Source organism: Hippichthys cyanospilos, chromosome 21 (assembly GCF_059441005.1).
Source record: "Hippichthys cyanospilos isolate Australia breed blue-spotted pipefish chromosome 21, RoL_Hcya_1.0, whole genome shotgun sequence".
NCBI classification, from domain to species: Eukaryota; Metazoa; Chordata; class Actinopteri; order Syngnathiformes; family Syngnathidae; genus Hippichthys; species Hippichthys cyanospilos.
The window spans coordinates 8,243,513-8,266,846 of record NC_142389.1 but is presented as its reverse complement, the minus strand read 5'-3'; the positions used below and the strand labels follow the sequence as shown (position 1 = coordinate 8,266,846).

Here is a 23,334-nt window from a genome sequence, read left to right as displayed (position 1 = left end):
CCTCGCAAACATGGCGTCGCTCGAAAGCGAATACGGAGATTGGAAATACGATCGTTTTTAACCGTGAAGAAAACAGTCCCGTTGGCGTGTTACGATGTGGTGGGGTTAACCAGCACCACCGGACGCCTTTTGAACGATGTTCGCCGAGGTAAGTTACTGCCGACGTGCGTGTTACTTGGAGTTTAGTAGCTTTCCGACGATACTTACCAGGCTGTGGAAGCTAGGCGGCTAAGCGTTAGCACAGCAGGTAAACACACACACACACACCGACTGTCATGGGAGAGGACGGACGCCGCACAGTGTCGGCGTTTCGACAAAGCTTGTCTGCTATAAGTGGCACTCGACCCAGGATTACACAACTAACGCGACGCTAATACCATGAGCTCGGGATATTCGTACTGTCAACAGTGCGCTGGAATTAGCTCGACGTTGTCAATGTAGATAAAGGGAGTGTTTGTATTATGATAAACGTTCACCACCGGGAAAATTCGACATCACAGGTGAGATGGGTGTTGCCTTGTTTTTCGGCCAGGTGAGTCCTGGAGTCGATCAACCGCTCGGGCAAAACGTGTTGATTAAACGGTCATAATTTGGCACTTTCTTTTGACTTTTTCTTTTTCATGGCCTCAAAGATAGCAGCTTTTGTTTTTGTGGTCACATGAGTTATTGTCACATAGGTCAAGTTAAACTTGGATGCTTTTTGACGCATTATTAAACTTGGCAAGTTCTTTCATGCCTTTTAATGGAAATGCTGTGGTGGCCTTTGCTAAATCGTCTAATGTTGCCTACCTTTATAATAAAGGGAAGCTAGTTTGGGAAATCACACAGTGCTTGATGGAAGCCCTCTGACAAGAAGCTATGAAACAGCTGCGTTCCGAGGTAGAGTTTGCAGTGGTATTAACACTTATTGTGCAAAATTAAAAACATTAAGAATTAACAACAACAAAAAAACTGTGATAGGACTTAATTTATGTAACTGTGATGGAATGGAAATAAGGGTGTCCCGATACAACTATCTAGAATCTAAGTAGTAGATCATACTGTTATTGATTTAATATATTAGCAAGCATAGTTACATTGTATTACTATCGATAAATACATGACTAAAGATGATAATACAGAATAAGGGCAAGACCAAGATACATGTTTGTAGTTCCTACTCCCTTTTATTGTTTTACTGCAATATCAATTGATCTTTGTTTTTGCAATTTTCATTTAGATTTTGTAAAATATATAAATGCATAGTCTTATTTCAATGTTGTTGGAAAATAATTTTTTAGGATACGTAATGCTATTTATTGATGATATATACTTTTTATTGATGTTCAAACACAATCTTTGTATGAATGACATCGCTGAAGGAAAAAGACACGCTAAATAAATAACAATGTGTTTTAAAAACGTTCATTTCCTAAAAACATTGAAATGACTTCAGCACTCATGTTATGTGGTCGATGATGTTTGAACCGTAGGACCTGGCAGTATAATATTTAAATATATTTAGAAAATGTATTCCTCTCTTCCCTTTTGTTTCTAATTTAGCTGAGTTTTTTTTTTAAACTATTACAGTGTGAGGAAAGCTAACCAATCAGACTACAGTGACAGTAAGCATGAGTGAGGGATGCGTGTATCAATCATTTTGTCAGGCACATCGTTTCTCACAGAGGCTTGTATAGACTCACAGAGGCACAAGAAAAGAAGCGTTGTGGTTTCTTGGCTGTTTATTTCACTAATACAAAAGGCTTATTTTGGGTTAGAAACATTTCACGTTATGGAAAAATCCATGCAAGCAATATAGCAGTCTAGGCCTCCTGCTGTGCACTTGTGAAAAGAAACTGGGTGGCATTTTTTTTTAGACAGAAATTTAGGCGTGAGGGTCTGCATCCCAAAACGTCACACTAATGTTTGCTAGATGACGGGAACCCATCAGAAGTAAATGAAAATGACTTTCTTGGCAGAGGTAATAAATTTGAATTAAGGTGATGGAGCCTCTCAGCCCCATTTCCAGTGGTTTAAGTACACATCTAGCCTCAGTAACAACACTTTAGTCACCACTGCAGCATTATTTGTGTCATCAAGACAGTGTGGTCTGTGCGGTTCACATTTCATGTTTGACATCTTTGGTGAGGCGAAATTCCTTTTGCATTGTTTATAAAACGAAAGGAGCAAATTGAGGAATGCTTAGCAAAAAGTTGGTCATAGAGTAAATGTGCTCATTGGTGTCTGTGAGACTGGATTGTGTGAGTGGATACACGCCTGACACACATCTGCAATTAGATACGGGTGTGTTGATTTATCCCTGTCCAATGGGAACAGCTGCTTGTAAACACGTTTTGTATTGATTGGCTATCATCTCAGCCCACAAGTGTGGCATATGAGAACCTGTTTAAGGTTCCCTTTCAAACATGTGTATGATAAGATTTGATCACATCAGAATTTGCCTCTGTAAAACTATTGGCTTTTAAGGCGCAGGCTGAGCTTTTATTTTTTCTTTGATCACCTATTAAGGACTCTTAGTAAATATCACGATCACTTGTTGACGTCTCATAGCCAAATTAAACTTGGAAGTCTGCAGAGGTATCAGAAAGACCACATATAGGCGATCTGAGTTTCCACATTATGATTAAGGAGCTCGCATCCTGCTCGATGTAGTGATTGTTCGGTTGTTGCGGTCATGCAGTCATGCATCCACCAGCACAACTGAGGTTGTCGCTCAGTTCAATTTGAAACCCCACAACAGCGTCTTTCTTGACTTGGCTAGCTGCATTCATGGACTACAAATAACTTGGCATGTCAATCCTGCATCCTATGGGAGTAACATAAATCTCCAATGCCTGGCACCTGTAGAAATGATTCTGCTTGTCTTGTGTATCCACTAAAAAGAAAGGATTATTAATATTTAATAAGCAATTCAATCATTTAACAATCTATTCCAGAGACATTTTTTTCCCCACATTTTTTAACCCTTTACTGGGCACTGCAGCCACTTTTGGGCAATAATAGTCAATACCTTTTGTCGTTTATTAGGCACACATTTTTCTATTTTTAAGTCCTAAACCGGCAAGAAATTTCAGGTTTTTAGAATCATTTATGGGTATGTTAGAATTGGAGCAATGGCTGCTAAGGACGTTTTTTTGCCGTTTTGCCTGTTTAGATCATTGGCTGAAGCGGCCGCTGTGCACAGTAAAGGGTTAAAGGCCCAGACGTTCAATTCTAGGTACTTTCTTTTTTTCTAGTGTTAGTATAAAGGATTGTCTACAAATGGCTGGCTAAATAAGAAATTAAGTGCAAAAGTAAGTGATTACCTTAGTTACTAAAATTACTTATGAAATCAATCACGTTTTAGATCCTAAAGTAGTCAAGGTAATGAAGTACTAAAGTAATAAATTACCTCGTGTAACGAGTACAAAATAAACCTTAGGTGCTAAAGTAATCACTAATGATCATTTTTATGTGTTAAGTAATTACTTTAGTACTAAAGTAATTGATTTCATTAGCACTTATAATTTATTATTTTAATCAAATATTGTTCAAACACAAAACAGTGGTATTGACTACGGAATAATTTTGATGCAGTGATAGGAATTTTTTTGGGAATAACAACTTACCCTCACTGACATTTTCACATTTAACCATTTTGCTTGAAACTGTTTGCAAAGGCATTGCGTGGCAGAGTTTTATCTTAGGCAAAAGGGTGCGCCACTCTGTAATAAAGGCTTCCTGAAATTGTCAAGCACTCTATGATGTATGACACAGGAATGAGACACTTGAAAATGGCCAACACGCCATCCGGCTCAGGCCAAGTATGTAACCCTGACTACGTTCAGAGGTGGTCTGAGTTGCCAATTTCCTCACACCAAACTTTAATCCTGTGTGATCCGGTGTACATTGATTAACCAATATGTTTATTATGTTTTATCTGAAATTTTCATTGAAATGCATTTGAAGCTGACCGTTCTGCTCTTGGCCTACATGGCAAGTCTTTGCATAATGGATTTCCGGATGGATTAGCTGCGATCAGTCATCCCTATGACTCTCACTAGCATTAACTGGGGATCTCCCACCGGCCACTTTTAATGGTGTAAACTAACATGCTGCCTAATGACCATGCTGATCAGGGTCGCAGCCGCTCATGAGATCCTCTCAAGTGTGTCAGGAATGAACTGAGTAATGCTTCTGTTTGTGGCAGTGGATCATTACCATTTAAATCAACCAGTCACCCTTCTGGCCTGCATGTTCTTATAGTGTTACTCATTTCTATTCAGCGGAATCAATTATTACATTTATATTAAATAGAAACCCCTCTGTTACATTGTCTTTTATGTTTGACCCTTTTTACAGTATAGTATGTTCAAACTCATACAGCAATGATGAGTCCTGCTACAACATGCTCTATAAGTGCACTGGAGTGCATTTTATTACATCTCTTCTGAATGAGCTCAGGGCTGACTTGGGGGCCAGTTATAAGAAGGAGTCATGACACTTTCTTTTTTTTCAATGCTGGCATTTCTATGTGAACTGACAATTGGTGCCAATTTACCTCGTTAAGTCTCACCAATGTGTCTTTGTTTTTTAAGAGTCCAGACGTTCAATCCCAGGTACTTATAGATACCTTTTTTTTTATTTTTTTTTCCCCCGGGTTTTCAGGGAAAGGATTGTCTAAAAATCTAACGCTAAATGCATCAAATATTAGTCTTCAACCACTTAAGGTAGTTAAATGTTAAAAGTAATCAAATTACTTAATACCGTAATATGATCCTTATAGTTACTTTAGTCGCTAAAGTGATCAACTACTTTAATACTTTACTACTGAATATAATTGATTACTAATTACCTAGAGGACCTGAATATTTAGTACCTAAAGTAAACGATTAACCATCAGAACCACCTAATTCTCACAGAACAATTTTCGACTTAGCGAAGGTCGCAAAATGTGTGGTCACAGCAAAGTTTTTTTCAAGGCAAATGTTCATCAGTAGTTCTCGTGTTTTTTTCTTTATCGCTGGGAAATTTTGAATATGTTCAAAATTTTGTTGCAGCAAAAAAATGTACAGGCAAATGTCTGGCTGCCATTTGGCAAACATTTGCGACCTTGGACAAACCCTCGCGAGAACACGGTGGTTTGCTGCTCAGTGGTATAAAGACTTAAAGCTGAAAACCTTTAAATATAGTGGTCTCTAGTTCATTTACACCTTTCCCTAACATTGTGTACAGTCTTATGGCAGAAATATATAAAGTAGGCTAATAGAGGTGCAATGATAAATCAACAGCAAACTAAAAAAAAAAACAACAACATTTTTAATAATTGTTTACAGACCTAAAGTTTCCTCATTTGCTTTGGAATGGGACCATTTTAGGGCTCTAAAATATGGAGCTTGACAGGAAATATTTTCTCATGTATTTAGTCATCTGAGAATGCAGACTGCTGATTGTTTTACACTGCAATATTCACAAACATCAGGTTTTACTTTGGAAATAATAATAATCGAATATTTTAAAATGATCTAAAGTGGCACAATGCTCTATGATTTGTTTACGAGACATGTTTACCATTTTTACTAACTCATTCAGTGCCAGCCATTTTTCCTACGCTCCTTTACTTTGAAAATAAATGAACTAACAAATACGATTGAATGCCTAGAATACGTCTTTGGGATTAATTGATTCAACCCTTTATTTAAGTCCTAAACCGAGAATTTTCAGGATTTTGGAGAAATATAGGGGTACCTTAAAATTTATGCTATGGTTGTTAGGGACACTTTGCCTGTTTAGACTATCAGTCGAAAGCGGCCGCTGTGCCCAATAAAGGACACTGAACAAACTATGAAATGTTAAGTTTCTGTTAAAAGTGATCTTACAGAACAAACTGGTAAATAGTTTGTTTTTATTTTCTGACAACCTTTATTTAGTTGTGTGAAATGCATTTCTGCATCTGTAAAGTGTAGTAAACATGTTGGGTTGATATTAAATGGATAAAAACGGAATGAAAGAAACCCCTTGAGCTACTGAAGTTGAAGCAGTGGACTATTCTGAAATTTGATGACCATCCTTCATCACCTAGCCCTAATGTTAGTTTTTATAGATGTCAAAAATCCATTTTCATTATACTGGCGTTGGAGAAGTTCAGCAAAATATCTCGCTACTGCCCCAAAAAACATATTTGTGGTAATTTCCCTTTGAGCTCCATATTTCTACATCAGCAGGCTTCCTTTTGGATGCGAGAATGATGTTTAGCCACGTGCTCTCGACAAGACTCGGGTGTTAATCATTGGAGCAGATGGTTCATGTTTTAAACTCAGCATAAGCTGAAATAACTCCCACTCTTGGTTATCATCTCGCCTGCAAGTGAGCCAAGCAACGGCGCCGTCGGCATCTCATCACACACAGCCCCGCTGATAATAATCCACGGTCACCGCCACACTACTGACGTCAAGCATGGCTCATGTTACACATCTTATGCGTCTCTTTTTCATCACATTATTGTGCCTTTTTTTTTCCCTCTAGAAGGCCTATATCCATTTGTTATGCCACTTAAGAAAAGTGTACGTCGAGATCATCACGTTATATCTTTACTCGAGGTTGTTTATTATGGGGTGTACGCATCTGTGTACTACTTGTATCACATTTCAGTCGAGTCTATGGAGCCACACAAGATGCATAGTAAATACTTTTTGACACTCCTATTGTGCTATCACATGCTACAGTGTTGTGGTTATTAATGGAGCTGTGGCAATTCCAGTCAAATGTTGTGAGCTCAACAAGGGCTTCTTTGACGCCATCTAGATGTTATTACCAATGTTTTTAATAACCTTAGTTGTGCATCTGCCTCTTGTTTGCCTTTGACGTTTAATTTGAGGTTAACCAGAAGAGACCACAAGTTATTCTTCGTATTTCCCGCACCCACGTCGACTTCTCGTTAGGTGTGACTTGAATAAGAGGGCTCGTTTAGCCTGTTTGAGCACTCGCTGCATTTTGGACATTTTGCGTGTCATACCTGAAAGACCTCGAATAGAAATTCAGTTTGAGCTGAGCAATAAATTGAATTAGATTTTTGAACTTTTTTTTTTTTTTAAATCTTTTATTTTAAAATGACAATCATGAAACTCGAGATTTTGCAAAAGTGGCATTTACAAGACCTGTTTACAACAGGTACTACCTACTTGTGGCATTTAAAGGGAAAGTCCACTTGTGTTGTTATAGTCCACTTATTTTAAAGTTTGTTTTGTCTAAAATAAACTCTTTGAGCCAATTTAGACACTCCTTTAGCTTAACACTTGAAATGTTTTTGGGGAAAGAAGTACCTGGGATTGAATATCTGGACTGGAAACTGATTTTTTTTTATGCTGAATATTTTAGATCCATTTTCCCAAAAAACAAACCTTTAAATAAACGTTGGTTGAGTTTAGACCTGATTCCAATCATAATTGTCCAGAATGATTGAAGAAAATCGCGATTTTATTTTTTGCCAAATCGCTCAGCCCTAGTTCATGGTCTTTGAGAGGTGACCTAGCTTAGGTGATGTTGCCTAAAGAATGAACTTTCAGATTTGTTTTCTTTTAATAAGCAAGAGGTGATTTGGAGCTAATACGGTTGTAGGCACAATGTCACTCGGCTTATTGTTCGATATCCATGCTGTTGACATCTTGTTGACAGAAACTATTAAAGCCAAAGTCACCAAGATACTTTCGGGATTCAAATCTTGAATGGCATCTATGAGTCATAGTCCGCAAATTTAAACTGAATTGCGGACAACTTGACATTGGCTATATTTTTGTATCACCACTCCCATCGTCACAACTACGAGTCTTCCAACTTTTTTTTATTTCATGTCATCGTGGCTGTGTGAAGATAAATGTAACCTTCACGCGATCTTGTCACACTAGCCAAGTACGTCACTAAGATCTTTTATTTGTCCAGGTTGTATCTATCAGCTGTTGTGGTTGATTTAGAGAAGCGGTTTAGCGACTCATCCTTGGCACAAATCCCTGCAAGCACATGCGCAAACACCCAGCTTGCTTTTTTTTATTTATTTTTTTATTTTTTAAACACAGCTATTCCACAGTGGGAATATAAACCACAGAGATTGTTTTGTGTAATAATCGGTCAGCGAGTATGCTAACAGTTGCGTCTAGCTCAAATCAAACTCACACTGACGCTGTTATTTAACTTGGAAACACATTTTTAAATGCTTAAATAAATTAACTTGATGCAATGAACATCACCCCTGTTAGTTCTATTAATGTAATGGGTTAAAGGTGGTGGAAAATTATTCTCTGGGATTGCATTAGGGTTCGTCATCTGACTCGACTTGCCTGTCCAGAAAAGTGGGCCACCAGACTTGCCTGCTGGATGCCAGAGCTTTGTTTCCTACACTGACAATGACAGGAACAATATAGGAAGTAGCTTACGAGTATGCACAAATGCAACCTCACAAGTCTTTGTCTCATACCTTTTAAACCTCGGGCTAGATCATGTCTTCCTGAGCTCCAAAGTATTTTTTTTTTTGTGTGTGTAATGTACTATACATGCTTGCACTATACTAGCTAATAAATAATTATTAAATAGGAATATGTCAAGTAAAAGCTTTGTGACATTTTAATGTTAAAAGATTTTTGTTATTATTTATTTTTTTTTGCTTTATACAGAAGAAAATTAGGGCCAGTGGTTAAAAACAAACAAAAAACTTTTGCAGGAATTTCATTTTTATCACATTTAGAATTTATTCTGCATTTTAGCTTTATTCTCTGAATTATCACAAAAGTTAGAATTTGACGGTTTTCAGGAGCCAAATTTTAACAACTCTCAAAATTCTTTTGTGAAACATAAACTACATGTTTCAATTCTGACTTAACTAACTTAATTCCCAGAATTCCCACTGTTTTTGAATTCTCATTTTAAAGTTAATTGTGACCTATAGTCTTAGAAATCTAACTTCAAAGTCCACAAGGTAGGAATATAAATTGTACCAAGCCCAGTAGAATTCTCCCTTTGTTGTCAGATTTCTGACTTTATGCTATGAATGTTCACTTAGCCAGAATACTTTAGTTGACATTCTGGCATTATTCTCAGAATTTTAACTTTATTCTTAGAATTCTCATTTTGAAGTAAAATTATGACATTCTGAATTCATTTTTCTCAGAATTCTCATGAAGATTTCTTTTGATAGTCAGACTTTTAATTTTTCTCATAGTTCTGACTTTATTCTCAGAATTCGAACATTAAACGCCACTGTGAGAATATAAACAGCCCCAAGACCAGGTCAGATTTCTCAAAATACTCACTTGAAAATCAGAGTTCTGGCTCTTCTCAAGTCCTACTCAACTTAATAATTCAGAGAATAAATTAACAACTCTGAGAAAAGTTGGAAATTTTTAATGTGAGGAAAAAACATTTTTCTAACTTTAATTGGTTCAGTCAGATTTCTGACTTCAAATGATAATTCTGAGAATAAAGTCAAGAGTTCTGAGATAAATGTGAGAATTCTTCCTACCATTTTTTTTCTTCACTGGCCTTAATCTTCTTTAGTCGCTTCAAACATGTAGCTAATCATATCTTTGTTTCAAATGACCTGTATAATGCTTACGTTGCATTGTTATAAAAGCAGTTATGATATGATGATCCATTTCTTTTTTTTGGGTCACTTTTGTAGGCCAGTCTGTCCTTTTGGGGATGGGGGGGTCTCGGAGTAGTGCTGTTCCTCATCACATTTGGACCCTTTGCCATATTCTACCTGGCCTTTTATATCGTTTGCTTTATTGGCGGGTAAGTAGGCACGCATTTTGTCAAATATACTTCAGCTTGTCGCTTTTAACTGTTCGATTATTTACGCAGGGGCTTTGCGGTCACGCTGCTTTATGGGAAGATCAACTCCGAAAAATATTTAGAGAGGTGCGAGCACTCCTACCTGCCACCTCCACAAATTGGTATTTCAAAGGTAATTTATTGATGTTTTAAAATGATGGATTTTTGCTGCTTTCATCACTAATCATATTTTGTGTTTTGTCAGACGTTGGATGAGATGAAGCTGGAGATAAGGCCCATCAAGATCGACAGGCGACTGACTGGCTCCAGTTTCATAGATGAACCTCTGCAACAGGTTTGCAGTTCAACAAAGCACTCACGACTGTGTGACACGATACACAGTTTGGCTGAGCAGCACTTTTTGTTTTTTTGTTTTGGCACTTTGTGACAGGTCAGCTCATCCACATCAGCAACTTTCAACTCCCACATGATCCATTCTGACCTCACCATGGTTTTGCTCATGTGGCGTCTATTGTGTTGTGTTATTGCCTTTATCTCCGTGAGCTTATGTGTACTGCACTTTTTATGCAAACATTTTGCAAGTCAAATAAGGCAAAAGCAAGGGGAAAATGAGCATGTGGATGAGCTGTCAGATGCTATCAGTGTGAGTCTTCCCTGTCAGGAATTATTTAATGGAGCACGTCTGAGCAAAAGAATATAGGAAGCTTCATGCTCATTAATCTTCATGAACTTTGATGGCATCATTATTTCAAAAGATTTAAACTAATGGGGTCTTGTCTTCATCCGCAATTGGATCGTGTGTAACGGATGGAAGTTGGAGACGGTTGCAGTAGAGCTCCTCATGTTAGCGTGTTGCCCTCTTTGCTCAGGCAGCGTGGCCAGCAGCACTAAGTGGTGACACAGCACTTTGAGACGGTCAGATGATACTGGCGGGGATGCTTCACAACCTTGCAATTCATGGGAATCCTTGAAGGATTTTTAAAAAAGACAAAAGAAACATTTGTTGTGTCTTGCTTGTTCACTTGTACACACAAACAACAACAAATAAGTGTGTGTTCCATTTTCCAGATTGGCTGCATTTTTTTTCAGTTTGCTTTAATAGCGCCACCTGTTGGCAGGCATGTGCTACATGTATTACAAAGTCATTCATGATGTACAGTAGAATGTTTTGTTTTTGCTTGTACCTATATAGAGCGACTAGAATTAAAATGGCATGAACATTTCATGTTAAGATTGTCATGACCAAAATGATAGTCTTTCAATTTTGCCAAAAGTAATGTGAAGAGATTACTAGAGGTATCAAAATAATTAATCAGCAAACTGATTATCAAATGATTAACTTTTAACAATTAAATAATCAAGTTTGGGGACGCCTGATTTAGAGCCATTGTTTAATTTGAAATTGTCTAAAGCCTCCCTTTTCATCCTTCATATGATTATCTTCTTTGTTTAATGTAAATGACATTTTCAAACATCTGCTTGTTACTTTTTAAAACAATAATGGAACCAGTAACTAAATGAATTTCAAAAAGGTTTGAGTGGTTCGTTCCTAGTGGAGACATGAACTCATTCACTTACCATTGACAGCTATGGATATCAAAGATCCGTTGTCACTGAACTAGCAATGAATGAGTAAATTATTCTCCTTGGCTATACTTTGCTGTCATACATCGATGAATAAAAATGCATTACTTGCAGTAAGTAACTGACTTAATATGTCATTATGTGGAAGAATATCTAAGTCATTTTCTGCCAATGACGGCGATTGACGGTTATTGACCAGAGATTCATTTTCACTTGGCTTGCAGTGAATGAGTTACTGAATAATAAGAATAAAATTCAGTTATGATTGTAGGTTCATCTGCTGCGTTGTTATTTTCACAGCAATTTTGTTCTACAATTATCCCTGCAGGTGATCCAGTTTGCTTTGAGAGATTATATCCAGTACTGGTACTACACTCTGAGCGAGGATGAGTCTTTCTTACTGGAGATCAGACAGACGCTGCAGAATGCCCTCGTCCAGTTCTCCACGCGGTACAATTCATTCACTTTACAGAATGTTGTTGTTTTCTTGATCTTTTCTTTATATATGTTGACGACATTTGAAGTGATTGTCCAGTTCATGAGCAATGTCTGGCAGTAAAGTGTAATAATTTGTCTATAATTAACTGAGTATCGACCATGTATATACAGTTCTTTAGCCTAACTCTTTGGAAAAAAACATACTTGTATGAATAAGTACCTGGGATTGAAAGTCTGGACTCTTAAAAATGTAAAATTACATCTTTGGGATTGAATGAATTAACTTGATAAATCATTTTTACATCAAACTAATACTTTTAAAAACTCCTTTTTTCACTTGCTGTTGACTGAAAATGACATCACGTGCTGAATGCTCAGGTAACCAACCAATCACGGTTTATTTTATGAATGTCACATGACCAACACGTGAGCCATGATTTGTTGTTACTGTGCCTTGCATATGGGATGTTATTGTCAGTAGCAAGTAGAAACCTGTGTAGTTGAGGTAACATTTGTGCATAAAAAAAAATTATCAAATTAATTTTAGCCAAAATATTACCTTTTTTCTGCTAAAAAGCAAGTTATGACAAGCTATGATTGTAAAATTTACACTAAAACTGATTTTTAAATCAGTCTTCTTAATTCCTGTCTGATTATTTTGTACCGGATATATGTTTTTTTAAATTTAATCTGTCAAACTTTATTACCAGATTATAAATTGTAACTAGTTATATATCGTAATTTTTGAAGAAAATCAAGAAGCAAGATTTCTTTTTTGGCCCAATCACTCAGCGCTTGTTCATTGGTTTTTAAGAGTTGAGCTAGCTAGGTGAATGAAATCAGAATTGTATTCTTTTAATCTACAAGAGGTAATAAATCAACCAAACCTTTAAATAAATGTTCCTTTGGGTTTATTTCTACCATTAAAATCATATCCAGAATGAGAAGAAAAGAGAAATGTTATTTTTTGGCCATAATGCCCAGTCCTAATTGAATTTCGTTGGATATCTGCATATTGTCATCTTTATTTTTTGTGTATGTCAAGGTCCAAAGAAGTGGACTGGCAGCCTTACTTCACCACCCGCCTGGTGGACGACTTTGCCACCCATTTGCGTGTCTTTCGTAAAGCTCAGGATCGTCTCCCAGACAGGGAAGATAAACAAAGTAAGCACGTACATGTACGCTCATTACAAGCAAAGATCAGTCACATGATCATTGGACTGACTGCACAATTAAATTTGAATACAGTTTTATAGTAGTTAATAACTAAGACAGTATCCAACGTGTTCGATTCGTGTGTCTTTGCAGGGGACATAACAGAGGAGCTGATAGACTCGTTTTTCGAGGCCGAAGTGGAGATGGAAAGGAAGATTTGTCGAGATGTAGTGTGCACGTCTCTTAAGGATGAAGAAGGTAAACACTGTGTGACTTTGTAAAACAAACCATCATGTGATTTGTTTGTTGATATATATGTCAGGTTTCCTCCGAGACTTGTGCGAGTTGCTTCTGTATTTGTTACTACCTCCTGGAGACTTCCACAACAAGAATATGCGCTATTTTTTAAGAGTGAGTACAAATTAGAAATAGTCTTGTCTCCACAGCCGCTACTGCAGTCCTCAATTAACCTGCATGGGTTTTTATTAGGAGGTGTTGGCACGTGGTGTTCTGCTTCCTCTCATCAACCAGCTGAGTGATCCTGACTACATCAACCAGTTTGTCATCTGGATGGTATCACTTTGACACTTTTAACAGCACAGTAATTACATTTGAAACATTAGAACTGGAGCGAACGTTTGTGTCTTTAGATCCGAGACTCCAGCTGTAATTACGAAGCCTTCATGAACATTTTGAAACTGACGGATAAGCCTGCAGAGCTGGAGGCTGTCAAGGACAAGGTGATGGAGGAGCTGCAGTACTTGCGCTCACTGGACACAGCAGGAGATGGTGCGTCATTTTAGGCTGATAGGATATGCCGAGATAAATCCTGAGATAATATTGAGCATGTCATTTGTGCTTTTAGACATCAACGTGATCAAGAACCAAATCAACAGTCTTCTGTTTGTGAAGAAGGTGTGCGAGACCAGGATCCAGAGACTACAGTCTGGCAAGGTAGGAAAACCACTTTTGGAGTAGAATTATTTATTACATTTGATCACATCCTCCCTCGTATGTCGAAAAGAATTGTCCTTTCGTCAATATATTTTTCTGCTTTAAAAACTGAAGCTTTGATAGCATTTTGTGTAAAAGTACTAAAGTATTTTTTTTTTTTTCCACAATGCGCTCTCATGTTATTAACACGTCGCAAGATTTATCATCCTTGCACTCTGCTTGCTAATCAACAAGTGCACACGAATACATAGAAAGCTGCATGACAGTAAAACGCACCCCAAAATGTGGTGAGAAGGCCAATCAATGTTTCAAAATAAATCTTTACGGACGTGATCTATAAAAGCATACCTCTTTTTTTGAAGTTCTTCCAGGCACTAAAATTCGACTTAATTACGCTGATACTTTCTTGTACACTGCCTGTTGCCAGTGTTAGTGCAACGTCTACAACATAAATTAGTTGCTAGCTAGCAGGCCAAGTGTGCCGCCGAGAGAGTCCAATTATTCAGAGGCAGTTTAATGGACGAAAATGTGTGCACACTTTGATGCTGAAATCCGGACTCGGTCGTTGTTGCTTCTGACCGCTTTTGAACACACCAGGTTAACACTTTGTTAATACACCAGGTTAACACTTTGTTTCATTGAGAAACCTGTCTAAAATGTCAGTGCATGGATTAAGTTAAAAAGTTAAAAAAAAGTGATTTATTGCTGCAAAAGTTTTTACACTAAACATTTTTTAAAGACAATAGGAAATGATGTCACAAAATGGCTCTGCACTTGGTGTCATAAACATAATTTCTACAAGTATCTGCTGCTATTGTTTTAAAGTAATTATTAAGTTTGAAGACTGTTTGACAATCAACCGATGATTGACCATTTTGCCTTTCCTCTAGGAGGTGGACGCTTTGAAGCTTGCGGCCAACTTTGGCAAGCTGTGCGTCATCCCACTGGATCACATCCTGGTCCACAACATAGCTCTGCAGTTTTTCATGGGTAAATGCGTAAAGGCTGTCACCGTTCCTCAACTGACTTGCGCTAATGACATTTTTATCACAGATTTTATGCAGGCAGCCGGCGCTCAGGCGGAACTCTTCTTCTGGCTCACCGTGGAAGGATACAGGGTGACGGCTCAACAGCAGCTGGAGGCAATGCAACGCTGGCAGAAAGATGGCAAAAGACAACCCAATGCCACCAAGGGGCTCCTCAAGGCAGCCGCACTGGGAGTCTTTGAGCAGTACCTCTCAGACAAGGTCAAAAATTCATCTGTGAAATGCTTCATATTGTCTTGCAAGAAACAAGGAATTATTTAATTCCCCCCACTTGCCATGGTAACTATACATAAGATCATTATTTTAAAAAAAATGTATAAGTATGCTGAAAGTTAACTTTTTTAACAGAAACAAAAGCAGTGTAAATCAACTATCAACAGATGTTACTTTTTACAGGGTTTATACAAGTTAGTCTGGAAAAAAAAGTGCATCAAAGTGCCTGAAATAACTAAAACATGTCAATCCTTATTTAAAATAGAAGGATTTTTGACCAACGGAACCGTTTGATACTGAAAAAAATATAAAATCAAACAATAATAATACAATGTAAAATGTGATTTATTGTACTATACACAACACAGTCCGAATCAGTTACACAGGCAGTGGGGGAACATTCGGGCTTACCCCCCCAACTACTCTCTTGAAATCTGTTAAAGAATTGACCCAAAAAATGTCAACTGCTTTAAAATGCTTTGTCCCAGTCGTCACTGAACTTGCGTCAAATTCCTCTTTCGAGCTTGTCATCCTTGTTCTTCCAGCAGGCTTCTCCCAGGGTTCAGGTAAACGAAGACTTGATAGCCCGCTTGGGGGAAAAGCTCCAGAAGGATGATCCCACGCCAGAAATTTTCGATGATATCCAAAGAAAGGTACTTTTGAGAGGTTGTTTTGTTCATGATGAATAAAAAGTCGTAACCAGAGCTATGTCACTTTGCCTCAGGTGTATGACATGATGCTAAGGGATGAGCGCTACTACCCCTCCTTTAAGCAGAGTCCCCTTTACGTCCGCATGCTGGCAGAGCTGGACATGCTAAAAGAGCCCAGTTACCGCGGCTCCGATGACGGAGACGGAGAATCTTTCAATGGCTCTCCGACGGGAAGCATCAACCTGGTGAGGCCTTGCTCCCTGCAGGGGGTGACTGATGTCTACTGTCGACTAAGGGTTTTTTTTTTTTTTTTTTTCCCAGTCATTGGACGACTTGAGCAACTCTTGCCATGATGAATCTATGCAGCTCCACGCTTTCATCTCTGACACGGGTACACACACCAAATCGTGACATTGAAGGCTGGATTTACACGACATCATGGTTCCATTAGCATAGTTTATGCCGTATAGGGGTCATGGCAGCAGAAGCACATAATGGAAAGAAAAAAAAAAGATTGGACCTGGAGTGTAAATCCAGCCACATTTTTGCATCGATATGCTTGATTGGTCTTCTTTGTTTTTATCGCCCATCTTGTCGGCGCCAAGCTCTGTTTTTCTGTCATCTTTCTTTGCCTCTTGCATCACCATTGTTTTTCTGTTCTTTGTTTTCCCTTATATGTCCTGCCAATTTGTCCCTGTCCTCTCGCTGTACTCTTTGCATGTTCTTTTCTGTCCTTTCCCCACTCCTGTGCCATTCCTTCCCTCTTGTGGATGTATTGTCGGGTGGGGTAGCTGACGCTTGTATTCCCGGCTTGTGGGCTGCTGCAGGTGTGTGCAATGAGCATGGGAAGACGTACGCGCTTTACGCCATCACTGTATTCAGACGCAACTCGGACGGCAGCGAGGATTGCTGGAAGACGTACCGCCGCTACTCTGATTTCCACGACTTCCATATGAGGATCACCGAGCAGGTCGGATTTTGCTGTGCGAAAGAGCGGGAGATTTTTAGTGATTTTTAGAGACGGTCACTGTGTGTGCATTTCCGTGAGTGTGTGTGTGTTAAATGAGAGTGCGATAAAGACTGCATGTGAGAGTTGTCGACGTGTGTGTGTGTCTGTCCCTCTCTATCTCTCTTTCTCTGTGTGATTCCCTGTGTGTATGAGAAGTAAGACTGGTGAGTTTATTTGCAAATGAGTAATAGTAATGTGAATGAGTCTGATTGCATGACAATTTGTGTGTGTTTGTGAGTGGTAATACATTGAGAGTGCAAATGCGTGTATTGCGTGTAGTGCAAATGAGTATTAGTCTGTGTATAAATGTGTGAGTGTAAGAGTGTTGAGAAACTATGGAAGTGCAATACATGCGTCAGTTTGTGAAAGGAAGTGTTGTTTGTGCGAATGTGCTGAAGATAGATAGGTAAATTTGTGTGCAATCGAGTGTGTGAATTATATGTATAATGTGTGATTGAGTTCTGTGAGTGAGTCAGAGTATGAGTCTGCATAATGGCATGCCCACCTGTGAGTAAATGAGAACGTGTTGGAAGAGTGAGTGCAATTGTGTGTATAGGAATGCACGCCTGAGAATTTGAGTGTTATTGTGTGAGACTTGTCTGTGTGTGAGAGTGTATGTGTGAGAGTTAATTGTGAGTTATTGAACAAGCAATCATTGTACACGTTTGTGTGAGTATGGTTCTGTGTATGATTGTGTAAGTGTGAGAATGATGTGTGTATTAGTGTGCAAGGGAGTTTATGTGTGAGTGTATACGTGTATGATTGTGTGAGAGGTGGCGAGGAACTGAGTGTATAAATGTGGAATATGTGTGAGAGTGTGAGAGCAAGTGTGAGTATGTAAATATGAAAGAGATGTCTGAGTGTGTGACATTTAAGTTACAGTAATTTATGAGATTGAGAGTATGAGTCTGCATGGCAACCTTTGAGTGCACGAGAGTGTGTGTGCACAAAGAAGAAACTGTGAGAATAAATGCAAGTGTGTATAGGAAAGTACCAATGAACATTTTTGTGAGCATGCGAGTGTTATTGTATGTGTGTGTGCTTGTGTGTGTTTGCTAGCCAGGGCTACGTTCCAGTGCGACTGAGAATGTGTGAGATCTTTATCCTGATAAGCTCACATTGCTTTGTTGTACTTTTTTAGTTTGAGAACTTGACGTCCATCCTCAAGCTCCCAGGGAAGAAAACCTTCAACAACATGGACAGAGACTTCCTGGAGAAGCGAAAAAAAGACCTCAATGCTTACCTACAAGTATTTGTCTTACATATTAATCTCATTAAATGACTTAAGTGCATAAAGCAAAAAAATCCATGTCAATATCTAGTTGCTGCTGAACCCTGAGATGGTGAAGGCGTGCCCGACTCTCCTCCCGTACGTCTACGACTTTCTCGAGAACAAAGCCTACAACAAAGGCAAAGGAGACTTTGCACGCAAGGTAATAAAAACAAAACAACTTACTGCAGTGGCAAATACCTTGCTTAGGAGATAAAAAGCACCATTGCTTGTTTTTAAACACCAGATAGACACGTTTGTAAATCCCCTGCGGAGCTCCATGAGGAACGTGTCCAACGCCGTCAAGGCCCTCCCCGACAGTCTGGCCGAGGGCATGAACAAAGTGTCGGACAACATGGGCCGCATGTCCGAAAGGCTGGGCCAAGACATCAAGCAATCCATATTCAAGGTGCTCCCCGTTCGGTGTTCCCTCTTTTAAATCCAACGCAAGTTGTAATAAGTGAAATCCGCAAAGTGGAGGATGCATTTTTTTCATACAGTTTTTTGGTTTTCAAATTTATAGTATAATACAATTTATAATATATAGAGTGTTTATGATATAATATTTCTAATAAAACTCACAATATATATATACTGTTTATGATATTTATAATAACTGCACAATATAATTAAAATAATTCTTTTTTCGTTTAGCATAAATGTTTCCTTTTCTTTATTATTTCTTTATATTTATTATTTCTTTATTATTTATTTCTTTATTAATTTCTTTATTGTAAGTGTTTTTTTTGTTCATCACACGTTTTTTCTATTCCATTTTTTCATTCTACTGTATATTTTTCTATTAAAAGTATTTTTTTTTTTTTTTTTTTTTTACTTTTTAAATGACCAAAAATACTCAATTTATTTTTCTGACTATAAGCGGCACCAACAAAAATTTCACAGAAAATTGATTTTTGTCATGTATAAGCTGCACTGGACTTAAAGCTGCTGGTTGTAACATTAAATATTTACGCAGAGATGGTAAATGGAACATGCTTTATTATGTTTTTTTTTTTTTAAAACTGCCTTTTACAGTTAACATCATGCCTTTAACACAAACTGAACATGCCTGCAAGTTTACACACTTGAGTTGTTAGACCACTGCACCAACACAACACTAACCCGCCTGTTTGCATTTATTAGTGGAGTGTGCGCCCTGATGGCGAGTAAAATCGCAGTTCAAAGTCAAAATCAATACTTCAATAGGTCTATTTCCCTCTGGTGGCTGCGCTGGCTATAAGCCACAGGCTTGAAAACGTGCGACAAAAAGTAGCGACGTATTGTCTGAAATTTATGGTATTGTTTTTTTTATTATATTTTGTTTTTTTCTATCTACTCTATTTTTTTCTTCTTTTTTTGTTTTAAAGCAGGAAATCAGGAAAAAGGCATGAACAAATTTCTCTCATTTAGTTACACTTAAAATTCAAACTAAATGATGCACAACAGCTTTTTATTATTTACGTCTATAGATGGCACTTCAAAGAAGCAGGGGAAATAGAATACAGTTCCACCGCACTAGTTTTTATTTTTTTAAACCAAGAGCACCATCTACAGGTAGAGGAGTAAAACTACCACAGGAGCTTCATGATTTTTAATTACACCCTTACTGGAGGGAAAAATAAATAGCAAGGCCGCGAAAAGTGAACCGCGTTATAGCGAGGGAACATTGTACTCATTATGCCAAATGTGACACATGTCCCCCCCCCCCACCCCCACCCCAACCCCCCCTTTCTAGGTGCCTCCTCTTTTACCCAAGTCAGACATCGACCCTGAACACTGCCGAGTCTCCGCCCAGCTGGACGACAATGTGAGTTGATCCGTGTGCGATACAGCGGAATTTTTAGCAATACAACTTGTATTGGCGCAAGCAGGTGGATGACAACATCCCGTTACGCGTCATGCTGCTGCTGATGGACGAGGTGTTTGACCTGAAGGAGAAGAACCAATGGCTGCGCAGAAACATCAAGAACCTGCTGCAGCAGCTCATCCGGGCCACTTACGGCGACACCATCAACAGGTTCCTTCCTCCTTATAAAGAGAAACCATTAAAAAAATAGATGCAACAATTAATTGACAATCACCCAATAAAATTAGTTTCGCCAATGGAAGATCTAAAAATGGCTGAGTTCCACAAGGGTTTGTTGCGAGTTTGGGACAAAAACAGGCTAAAATGGTTTCAATTTCTCTTTTCATCTACCAGCTAAAGTTTAATTGTAGTCCAAGTTGGAAAATGTGATTGCACGCACGTCATGGTCGCTTTCCCTCCAGGAAAATTGTGGACCACGTAGACTACTTAACTTCTCCAGAGCAAGTGGCTGACTACGTCAAGAAGTTCAGGTAACTTTGTCGCTCTTCAAACATTCAAAAGTTCCTTCTGACGGTCCCATCCCCTTCAGGGACTCCTATTGGCCAAACGGTATTTTGGCCGAGACCCCGCCCCGTCGGGACAAGAGCATTCGGATGAGGACGCGAGTAGCTGCCAAGACCAGTCTGCTGGGCATCATGCCAGGTGACCACACAAAATGCATACACACACACACACGTATATTGACGGTGTATATAAGTTCATTTTTTCTGGAGGTCTTTTTTGTAATGTGGATTTTCTTAAGCAGAGGCTTTTTTAACATGAAAAGAGCCTAATCTGTTCTAACCATTTAACTTAATATTTAAATTATTAATGCAGTATAGAAATGCATCAAAAACTAACCAATACATATTACAAACACACTAGTGGTATTTTAATCTTGCAAGATCTTGTCCCTAAAGTACCTAATACATATTTACAATATTCCATCATTTTTCGCGGTTAAGAGACTGAAACCCCCCCGCAAAAAGCGAAATCCGCAAAGTAAGACATTCCGTCCTTATCGCTGTCCCGCAGATGAACTGAAGCACATCATCGGCGCGGAAACCACGCGCAAGGGCATCCTGCGCGTTTTTGACATGTTCCAGTACCAGCCCATGAACCGGCGGCTGGTCTACGTGTTCCTGGAGGGGTTTTTGGAGACCATGTTCCCCCAGTACAAGTTCCCCGAGCTCTTCGTCAAGCTGCACTCCCGCTCGCCGCGGATCCACAGATACGGCCACAAACTCAAAGGTTCCTCCCTCAAGAGGTGACACGAGTGGACCGAGCCGGATGGACACGGACAGAAGTAGACACACACTCACGCAACACGCACAGATTTAAGAGCTAAAGGCGAGGGGGAGGGGCTTAACGGGAACTTTGAGGTGGGGAGCGCTTCCGCGTCCTCGTTGAAAACACTCCAAAATGATAATACGTCACAGGCGACCCACGCGAAAGCGTTTTAGCCCCCCTTCCGTTTTTGGATGTTTTTTACTTTACTGAACTGGGCCAGTCACTTGCTGCCCCCTAGTGGCCTGCCAGGACTGTGCTCTTTTTAAACTGCAGGAAGACCTAGCATCCACCCACACCTTGCCTTACCTTCCTTTTGGCTTCAACTCGTCCCTTCTTAATGCTGTAGACATTTTTATCTGCAAAAGCTGCATCCTTTGCATTCATAGCAACCAAATATGTCAATAGCACTGGCTAACGAGGCGCCGTTTTTTGTTGTTGTTTTTTTAAACTGTGACTGAACAAATATAGGATGGATTTTTTTTTCTTAATTTCACGCCTCAATGCTTCTTTTTCGCGCGTGTGATGGGAAGACCTCGCCCCGCCCCGCCCCTTTTAAGTGTCCATCCTGGCCCCAGCTGACCAAAGCTCTCAATATTTTGCTCTGTGAAAGACGTATGAAGCAAAACGATGCAATGACGACCTCACGGTGTGTTGGCGTGTGCGTTAAAGTCGCGCAAGCACACCCAAGTACACGTTTATGGAAAGCCGCCTGGAGCATTTAGTCGAAGCCGTTGGTACCGTCGAAGGGATGGATATCAAGGACGTCGAAAAGTGGCTCACGTGGCAGGCAGCCTATGCACGTTAACGAATGTATTCTCCGCTGGAGCGTGTGTTTGGTGCGAATGTGTGTGTGGTGCGCGTGGTCCAACTGAGGGAGTGAGTCGGCCTTAAAAGACAACACATGAAGCTTTCCTCCACTTGACTGAATCTTCCTCTCACTGTGGACACCTTTTCCCAATCACTTTTTAGACGGCAAGACAGCAGGTCTTACATTTTGTGCAATATTACTTTTCTTCGATGCATGTGCATTTTGAATTGTTGTATGGTGAAACAAGAGTCATGGTCTTTTTTAAAAAAAAAAATACAAACATGAAATGTTTTTCCTTTTTAGCCCAACTTTGACATTCCATTGTACTTTTTTTTTTTCTTTTACAGACTTGTTTTATAAGTCACTTTTTTTCACTCGAAAGGGTGTGGGCATATTTTCCCCTCGGGGGTTTACGTTTGTTAGCGAATTAGCTCGTTTGGCTAATTAGATTGGGATAGGCCCCGCCCATTTCCCCACACTCTTATCCAATAGCCTGTGACGATTTGAATCACTACTCATGAGCACTTCCTGGAGCAACTGTGGGAAGAGCGTCTCAGCGATCGTCTCTGCGGTCATTGGTCGGAACTCAGCCATGGTGGCCTCTGATTGGCTGATGAACCGTCAGTTCCCATGGTGAGACGTCACCTATAACACTGCACCTTTCCTTTACGGAAGGCATTCCCAGAATACTTTAAAAAAAATTGTGTGTACAGTTTGTCAAATAGTGTGCCTAAATGTACTGTCAACTCTATTTTCATATTTTTCTTTAAACAAAAAAAATCAGAATGTCATGATCATTTTAGGCGACTGAAAATGACTTCTTTTTTTTTTTTTTCCCTTGCATCACAATTACCGATAATCCTTTGGAGCATCTGTGCTCGCATCAGTATAACACTAATAAAAGGTAACTGACTAACCAACTGCTGTGATTTTCATTTTTTTTTTTTTTTTAGTAACAACCTACCCTTCTTAGAATAGGCCATGAATGTAAAAATCATACCTTCTTCGTCCAATAGGAGGAGGTGTTGCTATAGACCAGTGCTTCTCAAATAGGGGCACGAGTACCCCTTCTGGTACTTGAGATTTTAAAAACAACCATGCAAAAATCCTTCAAAAATATTGAGTTGTTTCAAGAAAATAGACAATCCCAATACCCACACTATACACTAAGGCTTTGGTAGAACTGCATAAAAGTTCTAGGGCTCAGATTACAAGTAAACGGAACAGGAATGATGCGTGTCACGTCGCAGATTTGCGTCACTTTGCGTCATCTTGTATGGCATCATTGGGAGTTGTGGCATTTTTTCAA

General features: G+C 39.1%; 1 protein-coding gene across 4 annotated transcripts; it reads left to right on the top strand.

Moving 5' to 3' along the window:
* snx13 (sorting nexin 13) lies at nucleotides 1-22,945 on the top strand. Of its 4 annotated transcripts, none has more exons than XM_088404567.1 (25): nucleotides 1-148; nucleotides 9,650-9,762; nucleotides 9,832-9,934; nucleotides 10,007-10,096; nucleotides 11,675-11,796; nucleotides 12,830-12,948; nucleotides 13,093-13,197; nucleotides 13,262-13,350; nucleotides 13,429-13,512; nucleotides 13,590-13,728; nucleotides 13,805-13,893; nucleotides 14,784-14,883; nucleotides 14,947-15,140; nucleotides 15,701-15,805; nucleotides 15,877-16,047; nucleotides 16,124-16,193; nucleotides 16,594-16,772; nucleotides 17,953-18,060; nucleotides 18,134-18,244; nucleotides 18,329-18,490; nucleotides 19,817-19,888; nucleotides 19,953-20,098; nucleotides 20,350-20,418; nucleotides 20,478-20,590; nucleotides 20,963-22,945. In XM_088404567.1, the coding sequence occupies exons 1-25, from the start codon at nucleotides 137-139 to the stop codon at nucleotides 21,196-21,198; spliced, it is 2,901 nt and encodes a 966-aa protein (XP_088260693.1). In that variant the 5' UTR covers nucleotides 1-136; the 3' UTR covers nucleotides 21,199-22,945. The 4 variants fall into 4 exon arrangements, with proteins under 4 accessions (XP_088260693.1, XP_088260690.1, XP_088260694.1 ...); XM_088404564.1 differs by lacking the exon at nucleotides 1-148 and adding an exon at nucleotides 275-500; XM_088404568.1 differs by lacking the exon at nucleotides 1-148 and adding an exon at nucleotides 276-500 and having other exon boundaries at nucleotides 16,630-16,772.
* The last annotated feature ends 389 nt before the right edge of the window (nucleotides 22,946-23,334 follow it).

Coding starts and splice junctions, on each gene's coding strand:
- snx13 (XM_088404564.1), top strand. CDS start 462: ATGATAAACGTTCACCACCGGGAAAATTCGACATCACAG. Junction 13,198..13,261: donor GTCTCTTAAGGATGAAGAAG/GTAAACACTGTG, acceptor TATATATGTCAG/GTTTCCTCCGAGACTTGTGC. Junction 20,419..20,477: donor GACTACGTCAAGAAGTTCAG/GTAACTTTGTCG, acceptor CATCCCCTTCAG/GGACTCCTATTGGCCAAACG.